The sequence below is a fragment of the Ammospiza caudacuta genome, chromosome 2, assembly GCF_027887145.1.
Source record: "Ammospiza caudacuta isolate bAmmCau1 chromosome 2, bAmmCau1.pri, whole genome shotgun sequence".
NCBI classification, from domain to species: domain Eukaryota; kingdom Metazoa; phylum Chordata; class Aves; order Passeriformes; family Passerellidae; genus Ammospiza; species Ammospiza caudacuta.
The window spans coordinates 54,236,101-54,256,370 of NC_080594.1; the positions used below are offsets into that span (position 1 = coordinate 54,236,101).

The window sequence follows — 20,270 nt, forward strand, 5'->3', positions numbered from 1 at the left end:
AAATGTCTTAGTTCTGGTTTTTTTTTTCTGTCATTCAAAAACATTGTCATATCTAGTTTGACACTGGTTTAGGTTGAAGAAATCACACCCAAATGTAATATTATAATGACCTATCTTGTGGTGTATTCAAGGGAAGAGCATTATGCATGAAGAATCAGAGCATTGCTTGTTGTAATTCATGTTTGTTTTTTCAAAGCATTTCAAACATATTTGCCTCCTCATAAAAGGATTAACTACTTTACTATATTTCAGTTGAATGGCTTGTTGTAAAATGCTCATATCTATATAATTAGTTAAAACATTACTTTACTTTGCCTTGCTTCATAAATTTGCTTTGGAAGAATCAGTGTTTACATGAAGTCTATAATAATACAAGATTTAAAGTTTTCCTTGTGCATAGCTATCTTTGACAAGTCTTTACTTTCAAATGTTCATGCTGAGCTTAAATATTTTGCTGTTTTGAATATAAATTAAACAAATGTATAATTCCAAGATACTAATTTGTTTCAATTTACCTTGCATTTTTTAGTTAACTTAAATAATTTTCTTTTTCTTTTATTGTTGTGATCTGTTGTCTGTTTTGTCTGTTGCATGTCCAGGGTTCTAAGGTTAGTATTGCTGCTGTAAGTTTCAGTTTTTTGCATTTTCAAAAATATCTTATTTTTGATCATTTGATATTATGGCTTTCTTTTACTATTCTTACTATTATTTTCCTATAACATACAGTGGAATGTGAATAGAACTATATTAGGTGGATTAATTAACTTTTCCTACCATATTTCCCTTAAAAACCTAATGCATTGTCAATATTGGTGCTTGCTGTTTGCTCCTGGGCTGAATGTAGTTAGGCCTGTGAGCTAATTGAAGTTATAAATGCAGCTGTCAGTGGAGAAACTCTTTGTGTCCTGAACGTGTTCATTGTGTAGGAGACTTTGTACTGCTCTTAAATTACACTGAGTAGTTATGGAATAGTGATCTATTCACTTTTCAATGAGTTTTAGAGATACCTCTATCTAAAATATTGGTGATACTAGAAGGCAGCTTGATCAATAATGGAATATATTTTAGACACTATACAATACTAATGTACTGTATTTAACAGATAGAGATGATGGTAAGTTTGGTGTAAAAAAAACCTGTTAGTCTTTTTTTTTCTTCCATGTAGCAGAATTTTAGGGAGATTTGTAAAAAAACCAAAAAAACAGCAACAACAAAAAAACCATTGTTTTTAATTCAAAGTTTGATATAATCTTGCTAAAATGCACTAAAGTTTTGTATTAAATGAATTTACTACATAACTTGCAGAAATAAAAAAGCAATAGATATTCTGAGAGGTTTAAGACCATGATTGGCACAATACAGTTGAAACTTGATAAAAATCAACATCAGGCAGTCAACTGGCTGCAAGTGAGCCTGATGTTATTTCAAGCATGAGTTAAAAGTTTAAGTTTCCATAACCACATATGAGTTTTTCTAGCAGACTGTTACGGCTTTAGATTTTTGCAAATATATTTACTTTGGGTGAGTGCTTTCAAAAAATCATCTTCCAGTCTGTTATAAAAACCCCAGCAACCTATTTTTCCAAAAGGTAGGAGGTGCACAGCACAAACTAAACAGGGGAGCCCTGGCCAAAGAGGATAGGAGATAGGGTGAAAATGTTTCTTCTGAGAGTTGTCATTTTACTATTTTTCTAATATTTTTGGGCAGTTCAGACAGATGACAGCCATTCCCAAATCACTCATGTGTCCAACATGCTACATCCTTAAGAGAAATTAAATGAAGGGCTATCTATCATTATGGTGACACACGCCACTTTGGATCTTTCACCTTTCAAAACAATTGTTTCCTTAATACTGTTTGGCACACTTTTCACTTTTGTAATTTTGGATGTAAAAATATTCTTCAAACTAAAGCATGAATACAGCTAATAACATTTTAGGAATGTGGAAATAAACAATTTTTGCTTTTTGTATTTTTTATTTCCTTTAGAAGTAAATTGTCTTAAGAGCACCAAATATATAATTTTTTTTTAATAAATGCTTCTAAGCAAATTAATAAAAGTAGAGAAGCACAATAAAAGTACTTTTTAAAGGGACTAAACTGTGTTCCCAGAAAGTCTTGCAACTGGAAAGCTTGTTGACAATCAGTAAGAATCAACCACCTTTAGACAAATTTTAAAATAGTGTTTAGACATATAATTCTGGATGCAAACAAGTATCACACATTCCTGTTTTCAATTTGCCTAGCTCCAGAGGCAAAAGTGTTGAAACAGATTTTTGGGTTTTTTTTGGTTTTTTTTTTTATTAAGCTGACTGTTTCCTCACTTATCTGCACTGTTAAATACCTGAAGGCATTTGAAAACATGACTCTGGACATCTAAGTGTCTTTTTTGGAGAAAAAAAATTGGTTTTCAGAAATATTGAACTCATTCAGAAATTTTCTGCTGATTCCCACTAAGGAGAGTCCAACATTAGGAAAGAAATAGCAACTCTGGGACATGTGAGCCGCACACCATGTCACTTGTCCCTTTTTACTTTCCCTCTATTGTTGTTGTGAGGTAACAGACATAAATTGAAGAATTGGACTCAGTCAGGATTCTATATGCTGTAAACGTTGCAGGGAAAATCAAATCATGGAGACAGAGTGCAAAACTGTATGTTTTTCCCACTCCACTCCTCACATTTGTTTATATGAATGAAAATAAAAAAGTAAAAGCTATACACAGAGTAATTCCTTTAATCTGTTACCTGTTTGCGTAGCCTATGGAAGAAAGGAAGAATATGTTGCACCCTTTTTACACCATGCATTGTTTTATTATCTGCCCTTACTTTGTCTTTATCTAATTGCTGATAACTTTCTCATTTATATTAGACTTTTTCTCATCTATTACATCATGTAAATGTAAATAATTTTCTCACTCTTCATTACTGCCTTACTTTGAATTTCACTCACAGCTTATGTTAATAGTGTCAGTAGGAAATTTTAAAATAACTTTTCAATCTACCTGCCATTAAGCATAACAATTTAGATTCCTATGTGTATGTGCTGTCTTTATATTTCAGTTGTGTTCAAACTGTTTAATTCAATTATCTCCTTTTAAAGACTGAATTGGAAAATATTGAAGTGACACAAGGAATGTCTGCAGAGACAGCAGTAACGTTTCTCAGCCGTCTGATGGCAATGGTTGATGTACTGGTATTTGCCAGTTCTCTAAATTTTAGTGAGATTGAAGCTGAAAAAAACATGTCTTCTGGAGGTCTGATGCGACAGTGCCTAAGGCTTGGTAAGTCAACAGACAGGATGTATTAAATAGTTACTTACAGATCAATGAGTTGCGATGGATCAAATGGTGACATGTGCAGCAAAGGACCTTGTAGGCAGAGCTTGATGTGATAAAGCAAAAATCCCATTTATTATTTATTGATCTGGTATGTTTTTGAGGCCAATTCAATTTAGTAATAAGAAAGACATGTCTGAAAATATTCTTCCTTATGTATTTCAAGTTGTATATATTCAGGGAGAGTAAAAATATTAAATTTAAGTCAGTAAACAGATTTTTTTTTTTCTCAAAGCTGCTTTGCTGCCTCCATATTGCAGCTTTTCTTTTGCAAGTCTCCATGGACTTGTAGGGCTCTATGGGCTATATAAAATAATAAGAGTGGGATACTTGTGCAGACTCTGTAGATCTCAATATATTTTACAACAGCATGGCATTTGTCTTCATTGTTTACTGTTATTCATACTACTTATTGTGATAATGATAATTTTACTGTTCCTGGTATCAAATTTGTGAGTTATTCTCAATTTTTTAATCAAATTTTAAATTGCTGCCTGCTAGTACTGGGTGTTAATTGATGTTCTAAATATAAAATTGAAAAAATATTCTAATTTGTTGCATTTTCCTTCCTTCTTTTAGTTTGTTGTGTGGCTGTGAGAAACTGCTTAGAATGCCGGCAAAGGCAAAGAGAGAGAGTAAACAAGACGTCATTAATTGGCGGTAAAACACAAGATGCTCTTCAGGGTGTAACAGCATCAGCAGCAACCAAGGTAACTGATCATTAAGTAACCAACAGCAATGATGACAAGCCTGAAACACTGTTTTTTCTAGGATCAGAATATAATTGTAACTGCCCTCTCAAATATTTGGCAAAAGGTTAGATTTCTCCTGTTAGCTGGTTTATGGTAAATGTGTGTGAGGAGGCTTATTTGAAAGATGCAAACCTTGATGCAGGAGTGTGACTGTAGCAATTCTAACCAGCTTTTGCACTCTTGCTTGGCCTACTTGATAGAGCAGGTTCCCCTACTCACCTCTGTCATATATACCTAGATTATATGTATAAATAGATTTTTTCTATTCCATCAGGGTACTCTCCACTTTTGATGAAATCCTGCAATTGCATCTCTGTTGGTGAAATGTCTGAGTTCCAATAGCTTCAGACCTTTGAATGCATCTTAGTCATCAGTATACTATCTGCTTTTAGAAGTGAATTTTATTGTGTATTAAGTTACCACTTTGTTTTTCCAGTGTCATTAATTCATTCTTTTTTTTTTTTTTAACTTGTTCACAGCTTTAGAACTTTGGGGATACAGAAATTAAAATCTGAAATAATTTGGTCGAGCCCATGACTAAAATACAAGACATTGCATGATGTAAAGGATCCCTTCCTTCTTGCTATTATATTTTCATTACTATATCAGGGGTTTTTTTCTTCTCTAAAACTTTTTCAAATAGCCTTTACAAAGTTAGCTCCTTTCACAATTTCATTTCATAAAATTTCACAAAGACATTACCTTTTTCAATATGGTCACTTTCAATTCAAGGAAAATCCCCATAAGGAGACTTTCAGGTATTCAGGCCTCACATTTAATACGTTTTAATTTTTAAAGGAAGCATGCTATTCTATCTTTTTTAAATATTAGCAGTTTTATTATCAATAGCCTATAATAAGTCCCAGTAAAATTAACATTATTTTTATTTCTCTTCAGCATTTTTAAACATAATAGGCATATTAGAAATAATTTTTTATTCTGTTATGATGCAACTGTAATCTGAAGCTTCTGTGTGAAAATTATTATTTTAACTCTGTCTAGAGATACAGTTCCAAGCTACTGGAAATATGTAACAATTTAAATAGCATTAAGACCACAATTCAAAGCATCACATTATTTCTAGAGCCCTTATCTGAGTATCATGTAGAATATCATCTAAGATTGATGTAATAGCTAAAAAATTATGTCAAATTCAGGTTCTAACAGAAATGCTTTGATATTTTGAGGGGACCAAAAAATCTCACTGTTTTTTATTTTTAGACTCCCCTTGAAAATGTCCCTGGAAATCTTTCTCCCATAAAAGACCCTGATAGACTTCTGCAGGATGTTGATATTAATCGTCTACGAGCAGTTGTTTTCCGTGATGTGGTGAGTAATGTGTGCTGTAATTCTTTCTTCTGCAAAATTATCACTTATGTTTTGAAAGAGATTTTGATTGTACCCGAATTAAAAATATCCTTCATGTGTGGCACTTCCTATATTATCTGCAAACTCTGCTTGTGACATTGTAACTACTGGCCACCTTCTGCACTTAAAAATTATGTTGGTTAAGCTATTTGAGATTAGTAGTTACCTGTGTTTAACACTCAGCCTTAATCTTATACTAGCCAAATAAACACAGCCAAGATAAATCAGTTACCACATATGTTGATTAAAATTGTATTACTAAAGGTGTCAACTATTGGTCCAACCAGGGTAGAAAGAAGGCTTAGTATATATGTTCGAGAACTGCAGCAAATCAGTTTGTAAACACAATTCTCACTTCTGCTGAACACATTTATTTATGTAAATGTCTATAAAAATGTTTTTCAGATTTTTTTGCAATGGATTTTAGCACAAAGCTGCACCGCAATATACTTGTTTTTGAATGCAGTGCAATAGTAATTATTACGGTATACCTGCAAGTACACTGCTATGTTTAAATTCTCCAACATGAGTTCAAAGAGGCAATATTCTGTCACCTATTCTTTTCTTAACTCTCAGAGAAAAGAATACAAGAAAGGATGTCTCTGGAACTTCTATGAAAGAAATTAATAAGAGAATTTCTAATTATTTTTAAGACTTGCAAAAACATGCAGCCAAGTTAAATAATACCCAGAAAACATGGAAAACAAGCACTGAAACTGTAATAGAAAGTACATGCTTGTGAAATTGAGAAAAGATGAAACCAGTAGAGGAGTAGACAGAAACTAAAGTTTTAATTTTATCATGTTAAGTTTTACATAATAATAATAAAAGACATTTAGTTGAATTAGAGAAATTTAATCTCAATCAGGATAATATCTAAGCCATAGATGGCAGTTTCCCTTGAACAGATGATTATGTGGGATGAGAAGAAAAGAAGACAGTAAAGTTATAGTGGTCCTGGCTTTCACTTAAATCAGTCCTGGAAACCTAGGATTTCTGCTGACATCTACTGTGGAAGGGGAAATCAGAATGTACAAGCTATTTCTGGAAGAAAAACAGGGGTACATTCTCCCTCCTTTTATGTGTTACCAGAAGCTGTTATGCCTGCTTATGCATCCAGCATCAGCTGGAGAATCATCAGTGAGTTTAGATTTCCCTCTCAGCAACTGTACCCCTTACCTCCTTCTGTCTCGGGCTGTCACAAAATCATCCTTGAGGCAGCAGTAGGCAGTTGCCCTTGCTGCCAGGAATCCTTTAAAGCACTCTCAGAGTACAGTCAGGCCTCTGTTTTGAAAAGTCCATTGACTCCACAGATCCCAAGATTTGTGTAGTTGCTGAATTACCTCCAAAATTCAGTACTTACTATGTGCTCTGTGTGTACCCACTCAGCCTTCTGCATTGTCCATTTCCTGCTGTGCTGGCAGAAGCTGCATTTCAGAAAGGTGTTAAGACTTGTGATGTTTTCGTAGAAAAAAATCCATGAAAACATTCAGTATTCTAGCTGTGTTTCTTTTTCCCTGGCACAGGATGACAGCAAGCAAGCTCAGTTCCTAGCTTTGGCTGTGGTTTACTTCATCTCTGTCCTGATGGTCTCCAAGTACCGTGACATCCTGGAGCCACAGCGAGAAACTGCGAGGTCTGGGAGCCAGGCAGGTAGAAATATCAGACAAGAAATAAATTCACCAACCAGTACAGGTAAATTTGTTTTCTTCAAATGTTATGTGATTTTTTTTGTTGTTTTTTTTTTTTTTTTAGAACTGTAATTATTTTACTACAAAGTATTTTTAGTGAGTAGCCTAAGATCCTAATAGCAAATTACATACTACTTTCTTTCAGTATAAAAAATTTGGGCTTTTAAAATGTATTGGCATATTTCAGATATTCTCTGTACTTGCTTATAAGGTATTACTAATTTTCATTTGTATTTTTTAAAATGTTTTTATTTTTCTTCAACTTGAAAATAATTTAAAAAAAACAGGATTCCTGTTAGAGTTAAAATTGTAAAGTACAAGATAGTTCACCAAAAATCTTCCTGAATTTGTTATGTGTTAGGAAGAACAGATATGTTTATACCACAAAATGAATAAACAGAGAATACAGCTGCTTGCCCTCGTGAGCTCCCTTTGTTTGAGTGAGGAGGTTTGTGAGAGGGTATTAGTGGAGGACTGAGTACTTTCTTGGAGTCCTGTATTGGTGCCTGCATTTAAAAGCCTATGGTAACAATAGAATAAAAAGAAAACATTGCTATTGCCTTCTTTGACTGAACTGTTTGTGATTTGTTTGAGTAGTGGTTTTACTGGCATGTGTTCTACAGCCCGAAAGGAGGGAGCCTGTTAGGTCTCAGAACCTGTTAGAAATGAGGGATGCAAACCTCACCCCACTCTGTTTCGAATATTTTGCACTCAGTCCAGTATTATTTTTTTCAAGTCTGATTGGATTGATTATAACTCTACCTTCTATGTTAAAAGAGTTGAAAACAGGAGCTGCATTTGTCCACAAAAATTTTTGTCTATGTTTTTGTTCTTGTATTGATCTTTAACTGCTTTCTTCATTTATGGAGTTGCTAATTTTCATTCTTCATAGAAATTTTCTTCCAATTTGTGTTATATTTACATTTAGTCATTATTTTATGATTCATCATGCTGTTTTAATTTGCTAAGTTTACGTAATTTTCTGAAGTCAATGTGCTTGTAGGTTTCCCATTTGAAAAATACTACACAAATGTAGTCAGTTAAAAGAAATCATAATTCTTTTTGCCTTCCTCATTTAATGTTATGGTTCTGAACTAAGAAACTGCTACTTTCATACCTTATTGTCTTGCCTATTTGCTTGTATATATCTATCTATCTATCTGTGTCTTTTTTTCCCTATAAATGTTGCTCTTGAAGTGCCCAAATAATAGGTATGCTGTTTCCTATCTCTTGATATGGAAATTGGATTTTTTTTTCTTTTGCCTTTCTTTTTTTTTTGGTAATGCCATGTTTGCATGTTTCAATGAGAAAGGATATCTGTCATGGATCCACAGTGGACCAGGCCACACATGAATACTAGCTGGCTCACATTTGATTCCATGATTTTCTCCACAGTTGTGGTCATACCATCTATCCCTCACCCAAGTTTGAACCATGGATTCCTTGCCAAGTTAATTCCTGAGCAGAGCTTTGCCCACTCATTTTACAAAGGTAATATTAACATCATCTCCTAACCTGTTTGGGTGTTCTTATTTAATGTAATGCACTTCAAGAACTAAATGTGATGTTACTGTTGATAAATAAGTATACGCCTCAGGTTACATGGAGATCAGACCTGATGATACCTTTAAAAGTTTAACTGCCTGCCTACATTTTTCTAAAAAATCTCTCTCCCACCTTCACTACAATTTATTATCTTTAATTATCATAAAATAAAATGAAACAAAATTTTAAAAAGCCAAAAAAACAGTCAGGAGAAGGGAATGGATATAGGAAAATTTAAATGCTTTTGGTTTGTGGTTATTCTGCTACAATATTAGGCCCATAAAAATAAAATTAGGCCTTTTTTGAAAAAAATTGCATACCAAATGAAGTATAAAGTAGTTTTGTAGTATTCCCTTTCCCTGTATCTTTTCCTGTTCTTTTGCCTTCCTTTCTCGCTTTTTTTCTTGCCTTCCTGATGGTATGTAAACCTCTGATACTGTATGTGAATTATTTATGCCTGTTACTTAATGTGCTGTGCTGTGTTTCTCTTGAAGGAAACCAATTTTTCTACCAAAGCAACTATTACATGTTTTGGTCCTGATTTGTTTTGTTTTGCTTGTTTGTATGTTTTAATAGATACTCTATAAGGTAGGAACATGGGTGTTTTTGTCATTTCTTGAAAAAGAGAGGGTTACCTGTATTTAACATTAGCCAAGTTTACTTGTACATTTCCACAATTATTTGCATGCAATTTGCTGTAAACACAGAATGTAAAATAATTTTTAAAAAATTAATTTTATTAAAATGTCCTTGGTATAATTTTGTAAGATCTCACTGGGTAAAAGGACTGATTTTTAAAAGGTTCAAGTTTTTTAGAATGCACACAGTTTATAAAGAACAGAGTAGTTAGCATCCTACTTCAGTAATAATGTGACTTATGCTTGTCATATGCTGTTCTTGGAGTGTTCTGTTAAAATACTTATTACATCAGCTTAGACTGTTACTATGTTAATCTGGTACTTCTTGAGTTTTGATGCGTGTATGTATGTATAAATTTGATGTGTGTATGCAATATTATATTTTTTTTAATTTTTAACAGTGTGTAAACCAGGGTTTGTGATTTTGATTAGTATTGTTGTCTGCCATACAAAGAAGAAAATATTTTTTATTGCTTAATAATAATATTATTATCTATTGCATTTGTTTTACCTCAAGTTCAAGTAAAATAGTTTTGGTTTTGAAATAGTTGAATAGAGCTACATTAAAAGTGTGAGCAGGTTAGAAAGAAAAGTGGTTTTGCTTTAGAAATAAATAATTCAGTAAAGGAAATGTTATCTGTGGTTAATTATTTTATTTGTTGATATCATCAGATCCTTAAGGGTTTTAACTGTCTGACGTCTCAGTCTCATACTCTTTACAGCTTTACCCATTGGAGGAAAAACAATTCCACTTTTTATATTTTGAACACAGTTCCTCAGTTTTGAACATCAATAAAAAGTTACATGAAAAAAAAATTGCAAATGCTGTCAGTAATGGCCAGAAGTCAAAATATATTTGTCATTTCAAAAGAATCTTTCATTCCAGTGGGTAAGCCAATTGGGTTTTTTTCAGTGACCTGAGTTGCTTTCAGACGTTGGCAGCAAATTTCATTTTTAATATGATTTTAAATTTTAAGTTATTTTTACTTAATACAAAGTGATTTAATGAAGCTTTTAAAATTAACAACACAATTTTTAAATCAAAGTTCTACTTATTGAAAATTAATAGAAATTTGGTTGCTACCTGGAAGTGAAGATATATTTTATTCATTCCATATGACACTGGATGGACATAAAGAACTTTTTCTTTGTTTACCAAGCAAGTAGTATCATAATAGTTAGAACTGTACAAGAAAAGAGCTCTTTAATTCAGGAAGAGGAGTTGACTCATTAAAAGACAACCATTTCTCCTTTTTTAGTAGAATCTAATTATCTGACCAGGAAACTTACCAGGGAAAGGGTAAGATAGAATTAGGTATATTACCAGTATTTGAGATAATTATTTTGTTCTTAGTGAAATTCTTACTTTTTTTTTTTTTCCATTGTGTGGGGCAATATCTTTAGTTAAAATCTATTTCAATCTGTGTGAGACCCTACTTGTCTCAAGTACATTACAGTATGTGATCAGCAAATGCTTCCTATGAGAAACTACAGCTGCTGTCAAGTTTGAGTTATAAGAATTTTAACATCATTTTATTTGATATGAAACTCTTCCATTATCATCATAAAAAATATTAAACTTTGCCTTCTTTACTGATATTACTGGATATAAATAAATAGTAGCGTTGAAATAAAAGACCTTAAAATATATTTTGCAGGGAAATATATTCTACCCTTACTTAAAATGTTTGTAGAAGGCAAAATAATGTTTCTTTCACTATGATTCAGATATTGCTCATAAGCTAGCTGTTATCTTACGGTGCTTGAAGGAAAAAGGTCACACCCAGAAAGTAAAAACTATTACAGTAGTGCCCATGACTACCACTTAACAATGAAAAAATTTATTTCTTTATAACATTCTATACCTCTGTATTTATTTTTCCTTCTGGCCTGATCCACAGGGAGAGAAAAATATATCTGTATCTGTAGATTTACTCTCATCATAGGTCTGTCAAAAGTGCTTTTGTTTCTCCTCATTTCCAATAACTTTAAAGGGTCTTCAGTACTTTTAAATTAGTCAGTGTGTAGTCAGACAAAGCAGGTCTTGCAAAATTAAGAGAAAGGTCTCTCTCTTCAATTTAGGTCACATATAACTTTACACTTTGAAGTAATTAATGACCAGAGTCTCAAGGGAAATGGCAGATCAGAAGTTTTCTCTTGAATCTGAAGGTTGTCTGAAAAACACAGTCCTACAAAAGTAAATACTGCAGACTTGCTTCTTCCTAATTTAAAATTAATTAATATAATTAAATAGGAAGATTTAGTAAATATGAGAATAACATTAAAAATTATTGTCCAAAACCTCTGTACTGGATTTTCAGGATTTTGTCTTAAAATCATCAGTCGTGCATAGGTTCTACTTTCTGGAAAATATTAGTAGTGAATCAATATTTCAGCTAGTCATCTTCATCTGCCTTAAAAATAGGTGAAGAGAGGTTAGGGCACATTTAGAGTACAGTTCATCTGACCTGCTTTGTGATCTACTGGTCACTAGAAATGCCAGTCTTTCTTCATTCACTACAGCTGTCACAGCTGATGTGTCTTGGTCAGATCAATCCTGATTCCTGTGACATGGCATAACTGAACTCCAGACACAAACACTGGTTTATGACAAAAGCTGGAATCAAATTCTTTGATGTCAGGCCCCTAATCTAATAATGACATTGTGTCTTAGTAATATCCCCATCCACATCTGTAATTGTTTTACACATATGTTCATAGATACACCTGTGTTAGTCAAGACGTCATTAATTTCCATTGACTGGTTAGCAAGAGCTACCCTTGTGAGCTTAGCACAAAATGCCAAAATTTTCATTTCTGAAATGGGAGCAATTGTAATAGCTTAGAAAATATTGGTTTGTTCTCTGTTGATTTCTCCACTTAGATAAGGATATTTTCCTAAAATTGTTATGAACCAATTTTGTTCTCTGTTATGTGTTATGTCTGGAAGATGTGGAACTAGAGATACAAAAACTAGGAGCAGCCTTTTCTCTTACCAGATAGTGGGTAATCAGTACATATTTTGAGAGGGAAACACCTTTCCATCAGAATAAGAGAAGGAATAGAGGAGCATGGTATCTTCTGTTAACAACAGCTAATAAACCTTACCATGTAAAATTGAGTAACCTTTTCAAATTATAGCTACCAATTTCAAGAAGATTTAGCTATAGATGTCAGGATCACTTGAAATGAGTTTTTCCACTTCTGGTTGCTATTGAAGCTGTTCTTCCTTGAAGACTTGTTGGACTATTCGTTTCAACAGTGTTTCCACATCTCCAACAGTAGAAAATATGAATATTTTTTTTTTCCTTTTTACACTTCAGCTGGCCTCCTGTAAATTACTGAGAACACAATTAAAATTAACGAAGTAATGAGTAGATATTTTCAGTTCAAAATTGATGTTTCCATTTGCATTATTCATGAGTGTTTCAGAAATGAAAGTATGGCAACAGTGCCATATTTAGCTTATATATATATTGTGTGAAGCAAATCAGTATATAGGTTATCAGAAACTTCTATCAAAAATTGATTGACTTTTCCACTTGCTTGCTATCTCTGCCTGTATTTTTCCCAAAGCACTGTAAATTAATAGATTTCCTAAAGATATGTGGTGCAGATGGACTGGAAGCTATTGATTTATTTTTCTTGACAGAACAAACTATATTAAAATGTTGCAGAAATAGTTTTCTCTCTGAAGACAAGTAAAGTATCTAGTTTTTCAGGTCCCCTAGGTATATAGTACTCTGGGAATTACACTGTTGTTTGTATTTCTAATGTAGTAGCATAGAGATTTCCAGACTATTTTCAAACTATTTTGCATGACGATAACAGCCTGAGTATACAAAGTGGACTAAAGGACAAATTTCCACTGCCTGTGAAAATATTCTTTGCCTCAGGAAGTACTGACAAATCTCATGTCTCCATCCCACTCAAAATATAGTTGTATATATTTTCAAGAAAGGAGAATGCTATAAGGAGCATGGGTGATAATCATGATTCTCATAAAATTCTGATTATATTGAATTTCTGCCTGCTGCTTAAAATAATCATACTGCTCTTCTGATGAAACATATGCTCCTTATTCCAACTACATCTGAAAAGACATACATTTGAAGATCATGAGATAGTAATGAATACATCTTAATCTATTATTTATTGCCCTTTACCAGCTACTTAAGGCATCATAGGAGATGTTTGCACATATATTTTATTATTAATTGATCAGTAATTTTGTATGTATGAAGCAGTTGTAATAGGAATTAATTTAATTTCATTTATTTGTACAAATTACAGAAGTTTTAAAAGTTTTTTTAAAAACTTTCAGTTTTTTAAAAAGTAGTGCTTAAACCAAAATGTTTTAATATGTTTCCTTGTCTATATGGAACATTCTCTGTGCTCCACTGTTAATTTTTATTGCTGGATGCTGTAACCTACAGAGAGAGATTTTTTTAAAATTTCATTGGTAAGAAATGTCTAATTACAAAACCACCATCTTTCTCAGCATACATCAGAAATACAGATATTATCATAAGTATCTAAAATAAATTATTTTTTAATTTTGTGGGTATGAGTTTACACAATAAAAAATAAATTACTAAAAATATAAACTGAAAAAACTAGGGAAATTCACCTAGGGAAATAAACATGTTACCATATTGTTCCTAATTTCCATCTGGGTTTTGTTTCAAAATGTAAATACCTGGTTTACTCTAAAGCTAACATTTCTCTTAGGACTTCTCATTTTCTTATTTTTATTGTATCTTCTTCATGTCTTTAAGTTAATATCTTGGTAATGCTTTGGCTTAAGACATTTTGTTTGGCAGCCAGGTAATCAATCAGACTGATGTCTTATCCATCAAACACTGAGTGCAAGACCTTTGAGTAGTAAAGAAGAATTAAGAATTGATTAAAGACTGCCTAAACAGATCAAGAAGTTGTTCTGTTTTAAATGGCTCTTTCAGTGTCCTTTCTGTGGTCAAGGTAGGGATGGCCTGCTTTAATGACTGCAGGGAAAGAAACAAATGAGACTTATGAGGAATTTGAGCACATAGAAGAAATTTCCAGAGAGCAAAAAGAGAAGATGTGCACTCATGCACATCCAGCTGTGAACAGAGGCTGATGATAACTTTTCTCTTCAATCACTTCCCAATCTTGATTTCCCCACCCTAAGTCTCTCTGGCTCTGATCCTCTCCCATCTCAGTGCCTCTCTGCTTTTCCTGGTTGGCAGCTACATCCCTTCTCCTCACAAATCCACTCTGGCTACGAGGAAAATTCCCAACCCTCTGTCTTAAATTTCCTGTACCAAAATCTATGCCCTTCCAATTGCCAATCCACCCCAGAGCATTTCCTATCTGACTTTCCTCAGTCCCCTCATTTTCAGATGTGTTCCTTCTGCCCTCAGCCACACCTGTCAGAGCCCTGAGGTATCCTGCTTGTGGCTTTTCCTCTTGCCAGCCAGAGGCTGCCATGGCATGTGCTCTGCTTCCACCTCTTTGTGTGCACATGGAGCAGCATGCTGTCAGACAGCTGAATCTGTGCAATTGCTGTCCTTGTACAAGGAAAGGGACAGTGTTTGGTCTGGCAGGAATTTCAGAAACTTGGATAAATATATTGCCTAAATACAGATGCAGGTTAAATTCAGGCTGCGTTTATCAAATGTTTTCGTAGATAAAAGACTGATAGTGAAAGAATGGAAAATTGTAACCCTCAGCCAGGCTCTATTCCCTCACATTTTATTAATAAAATTTAAAAGAAACTTGTTTAAAAATATTTTAGAACAGCAAATGAGTTCTACTCTGAGTGTTGTTCATGTTACTTTGCCTCAGAAATAACAGAACTCCATGAAGTCTTTTAGTGGGACATGACCAAATTTGCCTATTAATGCATAGCTACATGAAGATTAATACCAGCCAAGCTGCCAAAATTCTAGACCATCTAGATTCTACATGGTTGGGCCATGATCAAGGTCACTATAATGATAATTTTTACGTGATAAAAATATAAAACTTTCACAGGGAAATAGAAATGCCAAGAGAAGAGAAAGTCCTGAGTAGCAGATAGAGAGTAGCTTGGAAACTTAATGCTTCTTTTAGATGAATTCTTCTCACTGTTGTGTCTTGACCTCCAGGGACATTTCTATTGCAAGCTCATTCTTCCTTACTTCTCTCGATGTACCTTATTATGCTTTGATTCTATTCCCATATTTAGTTTCTCATCTCAGTTTAATTATGCTGCTTCTTACACATGAAAATAAGTTGAGTGATGTTGCAAGGGAGAATTTTTCCACTCTGTCTTTATGGCCTTGAGTTTAGAAATTGGTTAGTTGACTCTTCCACCTATGGAGGAAGCTATCCCTGCCTTCTTGGAATGAAAGCATTTTCAGCTTGTAGGGTGCTGTTTCTAGAAGTTTGTAGAAAACTTGCAAGGCTTTATACAAGGCAACTATTAAGGTTATCACAAGCACTTTAAGATAGCCATGCAGAAAACAACTCATCAATTTTTTCAGTGCAAATGCAGGAAAAGGTGGTAGCAAGTCCTATATCAAGGTTGACCAAACCCTTCCTCTGCCAAATGTTTCTCTATTGTTTACAGTAGAGATTTGACAATTTTTTGGGATAGTATTGCTTCCTAATATTTTTTCAGCCATATTGTAAGCAATTTAAAAAATAATTTTCATTTATCTTACTTTTGAAAAATGTCAGCACATTTTTATCTAGTAGGAAGCTTTAACGCTATGAAAGAGACAGGAAGATCACAGGAAAATACACTTTAATTTTTCCATCTTTTTAAAGTGTATATTAAAAGTGTGATTTGTATCATCATTTTTTTATAATGACAAAACTGTGTATTTGCCTTACATATGAAACGGCTCATTATTAGGTTAATAAATAAGGGAAGTGTGGGTTGTATTTTTTAGCCATATGGAGGCAGTGCAAGAGCTATTTAGGTAACTCAGTAGGTTAAAACAATTACAATACACTTCATAAATCACAAGCAAACAAGATATTTTAGGGAAGGAGCGTGACGGATGAGGTCACCAGATATACAATATGTCATTTAGTTAACTTAGGCCCATATTTTTCCCATAATGTAGTAGATGAACTCATTAGTTAGAATGAAAAACAGTAAGAAGGAGGCATCTGGCTTCCAACTGCCTGTTTCTGACAGGGTTAAGATCACTAGATCTAGTAATGATTCTGCTTTGTCTACTGACATGGCCTTGTGCTGCAGAAAACTGATGAGGTTTGCTGAAAATTTAGTGTCTTTCTGTCACAGTGTTAGAACGTGGAGAGATGCAATCAGTTGTGGCTTTGCTTCTGTTCATGTTTACCATATTGCTAAGTTGCTTTAAGTATTTAGGATTTTTATAAAATAATAGATGTTTCTGGTTTAAGATTTTTCTAAATCACTTTATGAATCAGTTTTTATTTCTGTATTCAGAAGGCAACATAAGTGCTAATACATGGTGTAAAAAATATGGAACAGAACTTAAAAATATCCAGTTTTATAACTAAAACTGGTCGGGTTTTGTGACCTATGCTAAGAAGTTTACCATTCACCTAAAGTAATACTGGGAATAATAATAATAATAATGCTGATCAAGAAGGTCTTATAATACATCTTTTCACACATATTTATGTGGATTTCACACATCCTAATTTGCTAGGATTCTTACCTGAAAAGTAGTTAAGTCTTATCAGTTCTTAAGTTATTTTTTGTTAAGGCACAAAATGTAAATTGAACCTTTTAAACCCTTATTCATTTAGCTTGTTTGATGTTTTAAAAGTGAGAGTTAATGCACTCCACTTAGTAGTTTCTAGATATTGTTATTCATAATGATAAATCAGACTGACCTGAATTGGCTTAGTGTAGCATATTTGTATTAGGTATTGAAGATACACACAGCAAAAAAAGTAAAGATACAAATCTGATTTTTATGTAAATCAAGTATTCCTACAGTTGCCTGAATTTGGAATAACTTCCTTTGATATTTTTGCCCTAAACCCTTTCAATTAGTGTTATGTACTTGATAGTGTGTCATACTGAAATTTTTTGTCCACAAATATAATTTTGCTTCCATTTTTAGCATCAAATGACGCAGGCCTCCCATAATTTTATTTTCATTTGGGAACAAAGGTTTGCAAGTCACCTGCTGACTTGCAAGTATTAATTAAGTACAGTCCTATTTATAGCATCTCAAGATTAGTCCTGTTTTCATTTAACTTGCTATGCTGATTGGAAAGCTTCTCCATAACCTTAATTATGTATTGATGACTGTCACTTGCCAAATTAAAATTTATTCTTGGTGAGTTTGCACTGGTTTTCTCGTGCCAAGCCTGCAATCCTTTTTTATCTTTTCTTTTTTTTAATTTTCATCTACAGCTTGTGATAGCTGTTGTATAACTTCTCATTATTAGTTTGGCCAGACTATGTCAGCCAAATTCTGTTCTGCAACAGCAGATTGCTAAGTACCTCCATAGTGGCACTTCCACATTTCTCAAATATGAAGGCGTACACGGTATTCCATAATGAATCCTTCCAGAGCCTCCTCTAATGCTGTTAATGCTTAGCTGTTGCAAAATATTCAAAAAAGTTTGGAGCTACATTTGCCTTTTCTGTGAGATTTTTGTATCAGCAACTAAATTATTACCCACTAATTCATGTATCCAAATCCTTCTTTTCAGTCATTTACCAAAGATGAATTCCAGTTATAATGGGGAGCTCTGTGATGTTCACTAGATACAAAGCTTTTCCCTATTAAATGTAATTTGCAGTTCTGCCATAATGCCTTCTTACAATCGTGCTTCTGTGACCGTCAGTCGTACCTTGTAATTTTGTCATCAGCAATTTTAGCCACAATGTTTTTACCTGAAACCTTTATTCAAAATATTTTAGCAAAATAGCTCCCATGGTAGTTTTTATCAATGTTATAGGCTTTTCTTTTCTTTTGAAAGTAATGGGTGGCTCCTTCTTAGCCAGTTTCTTTTCCCACATTCTAATTATATCCAGGGTCTCATGACTAAATTTTAAATGTGTTGTGACAACCCCAGCTTTACTGAATTTACTATATTGACCCTTACTTTCTCTGAACAATAAGTATTAAAAAAGCTCATTTTAGAAATCCATTTTTTAAATTTATCTCACTGCATTCTGTTACTATTCATTACTCCATAATAAATCCTGAAATCTTGCTTTTTATTGAAGGTTTGCAGTTGTCCTGATAATTTTTTTCCTATCTCTTAAAAAGAGAAAACTTGTATGGTTTTCTTCAGTGATATGTTACTGTCTCCAGTCATCTGCTTGGCAAAAGAGCCTGCTACTAGACCAGTAATATCATGGGTATTTCGTTCCAAATTGGCTGAGTCAGTTCATTACAACAGCTTTTAATGTGTTAAAATCAATCTTCTGGTTTACTCAACGTAGTTTAGTTGACTCTCCACAACTGTATTTCTACCAGGTTTTTTGTTCAGCATTGTTGACCTTAATGGAAATTGAGGTTGGGTGTAACCTAACTTCACCATGTAGTGGACCATAGTCTTTTTTCTGTGCCCTCCTTTCATTTGCATAATAATGGAGCCTTATGCCATTTTATTCACCATACATTTCATGGGCAACAACCTGCTTTACTGCCTGTCCAGTACTAATCTTCCCTTCAGTTGAGAAGTGTTATCTTTGTATGGATGGAGTTTAAAGAGACAAGCAGAAAATTCATTAGCATCATTCTGTGGATCAGATGTCTTTCTGTGCCAAATACAGGCAGTACTAAGTAGATACGGATCTTTTTGCTTCCTGACCTGGCAGATGCTAAATGCATTTGACGCAGCTCATAAATCCAGTTTCTACTTCCTGCTTCACAAAGAAGAGCTCATATCTATTTGATAAGATGCATTTAAGGCACTTAAGAGAAAAAGAAGGAAGTGGCTTCAGTGTTTATGGCTGTTAAAAGAAGAAAACAATGCTCCTTTATAATGGGTGATTCTGCTTCATCTTTTTAAAAGCCTCTTCTGTTCTTTCTTATTACTTGTATGTATGAAAATGTTTACATGACCATTAGTTCAAGCACAAAAATAATCTCTTACAGATTATTTTTTTATGTATACATGTATGTACTCACACTTATGCCCATATGCTAAATAGGTATTTTTTACCTGACTGTAACAGAAAATCAATAGTGAGATATGAGATTGTTATTAAAGTTACATTTTTGATGCACCTTTTTTGGTAAATGAGCTTCATTTAAATACGCCATAAAATATTACCCATAATATCTAAACCACTGTATCAGAGCCATTAAAAAAGTATTCTTATTTCATACATAGAACTGCTAAATTTTGTAATCAAGACAAGTAATTTAATGAAAATGTAGTTTTAAAATAAACTAGGAAAGCATTTTGTCAATAAAAATAGCCCAATTTGTTGTTCTCTAACCAAAATTAGGATACAAGTTACTCACAACTCTAGCTGACTTTTGTCTAAGCATATCAAATTATTCTTAGTTAATAAAGATTTTGTGTCTGTTTCACTGAAGTAATTATTAGAGGTATGGTCTTCTCGGTTACAATATGCTGTAGAATCCTTTTCAATCTGGAAATGTTCCAAACTCAACAGATTTCACTTGCCTTTCTCTATGAAGCTGTATTTATTTTGTTCATTAATTGTTCCTAAATGACATAATTTTACCTTTTGTGGGAAAAGAAGAGTAATCTAAAAAATAAATAATAACTTTTGTTGTTTTCCTTCATGTATAAATTAATCTGTATTCAGTGCAATGATATGTGTAGAAATGTGTGTAATACACATTTTAAACAAAACACAAAGCAAAAAGTGATCTAGAAGTTTTCTTTTGAATGCAAACTTAATATGTGATGACAGCAATACAAGAGTAAATTTTACAGTAATCCAAAAGCATAAGTGATTGCAATTTTCCTTTCTAGTAGG

General features: G+C 33.3%; 1 protein-coding gene across 5 annotated transcripts in view; it reads left to right on the plus strand.

Annotated features, from left to right (window-relative positions):
* NBEA (neurobeachin) overlaps positions 1–20,270 on the plus strand; it is a 453,368-nt gene that overhangs the window by 151,974 nt on the left and 281,124 nt on the right. For 2 of the 5 annotated variants that reach the window (XM_058800578.1, XM_058800579.1), the window contains exons 25-30: positions 600–608; positions 3,103–3,283; positions 3,917–4,047; positions 5,311–5,418; positions 6,984–7,152; positions 8,544–8,639. In XM_058800578.1, the coding sequence (XP_058656561.1) occupies positions 600–608; positions 3,103–3,283; positions 3,917–4,047; positions 5,311–5,418; positions 6,984–7,152; positions 8,544–8,639 (694 nt within the window). Of the gene's footprint in view, positions 1–599; positions 624–3,102; positions 3,284–3,916; positions 4,048–5,310; positions 5,419–6,983; positions 7,153–8,543; positions 8,640–20,270 lie in introns of those variants that run through there. The other 3 variants (XM_058800580.1, XM_058800581.1, XM_058800577.1) reach the window with 3 other exon arrangements.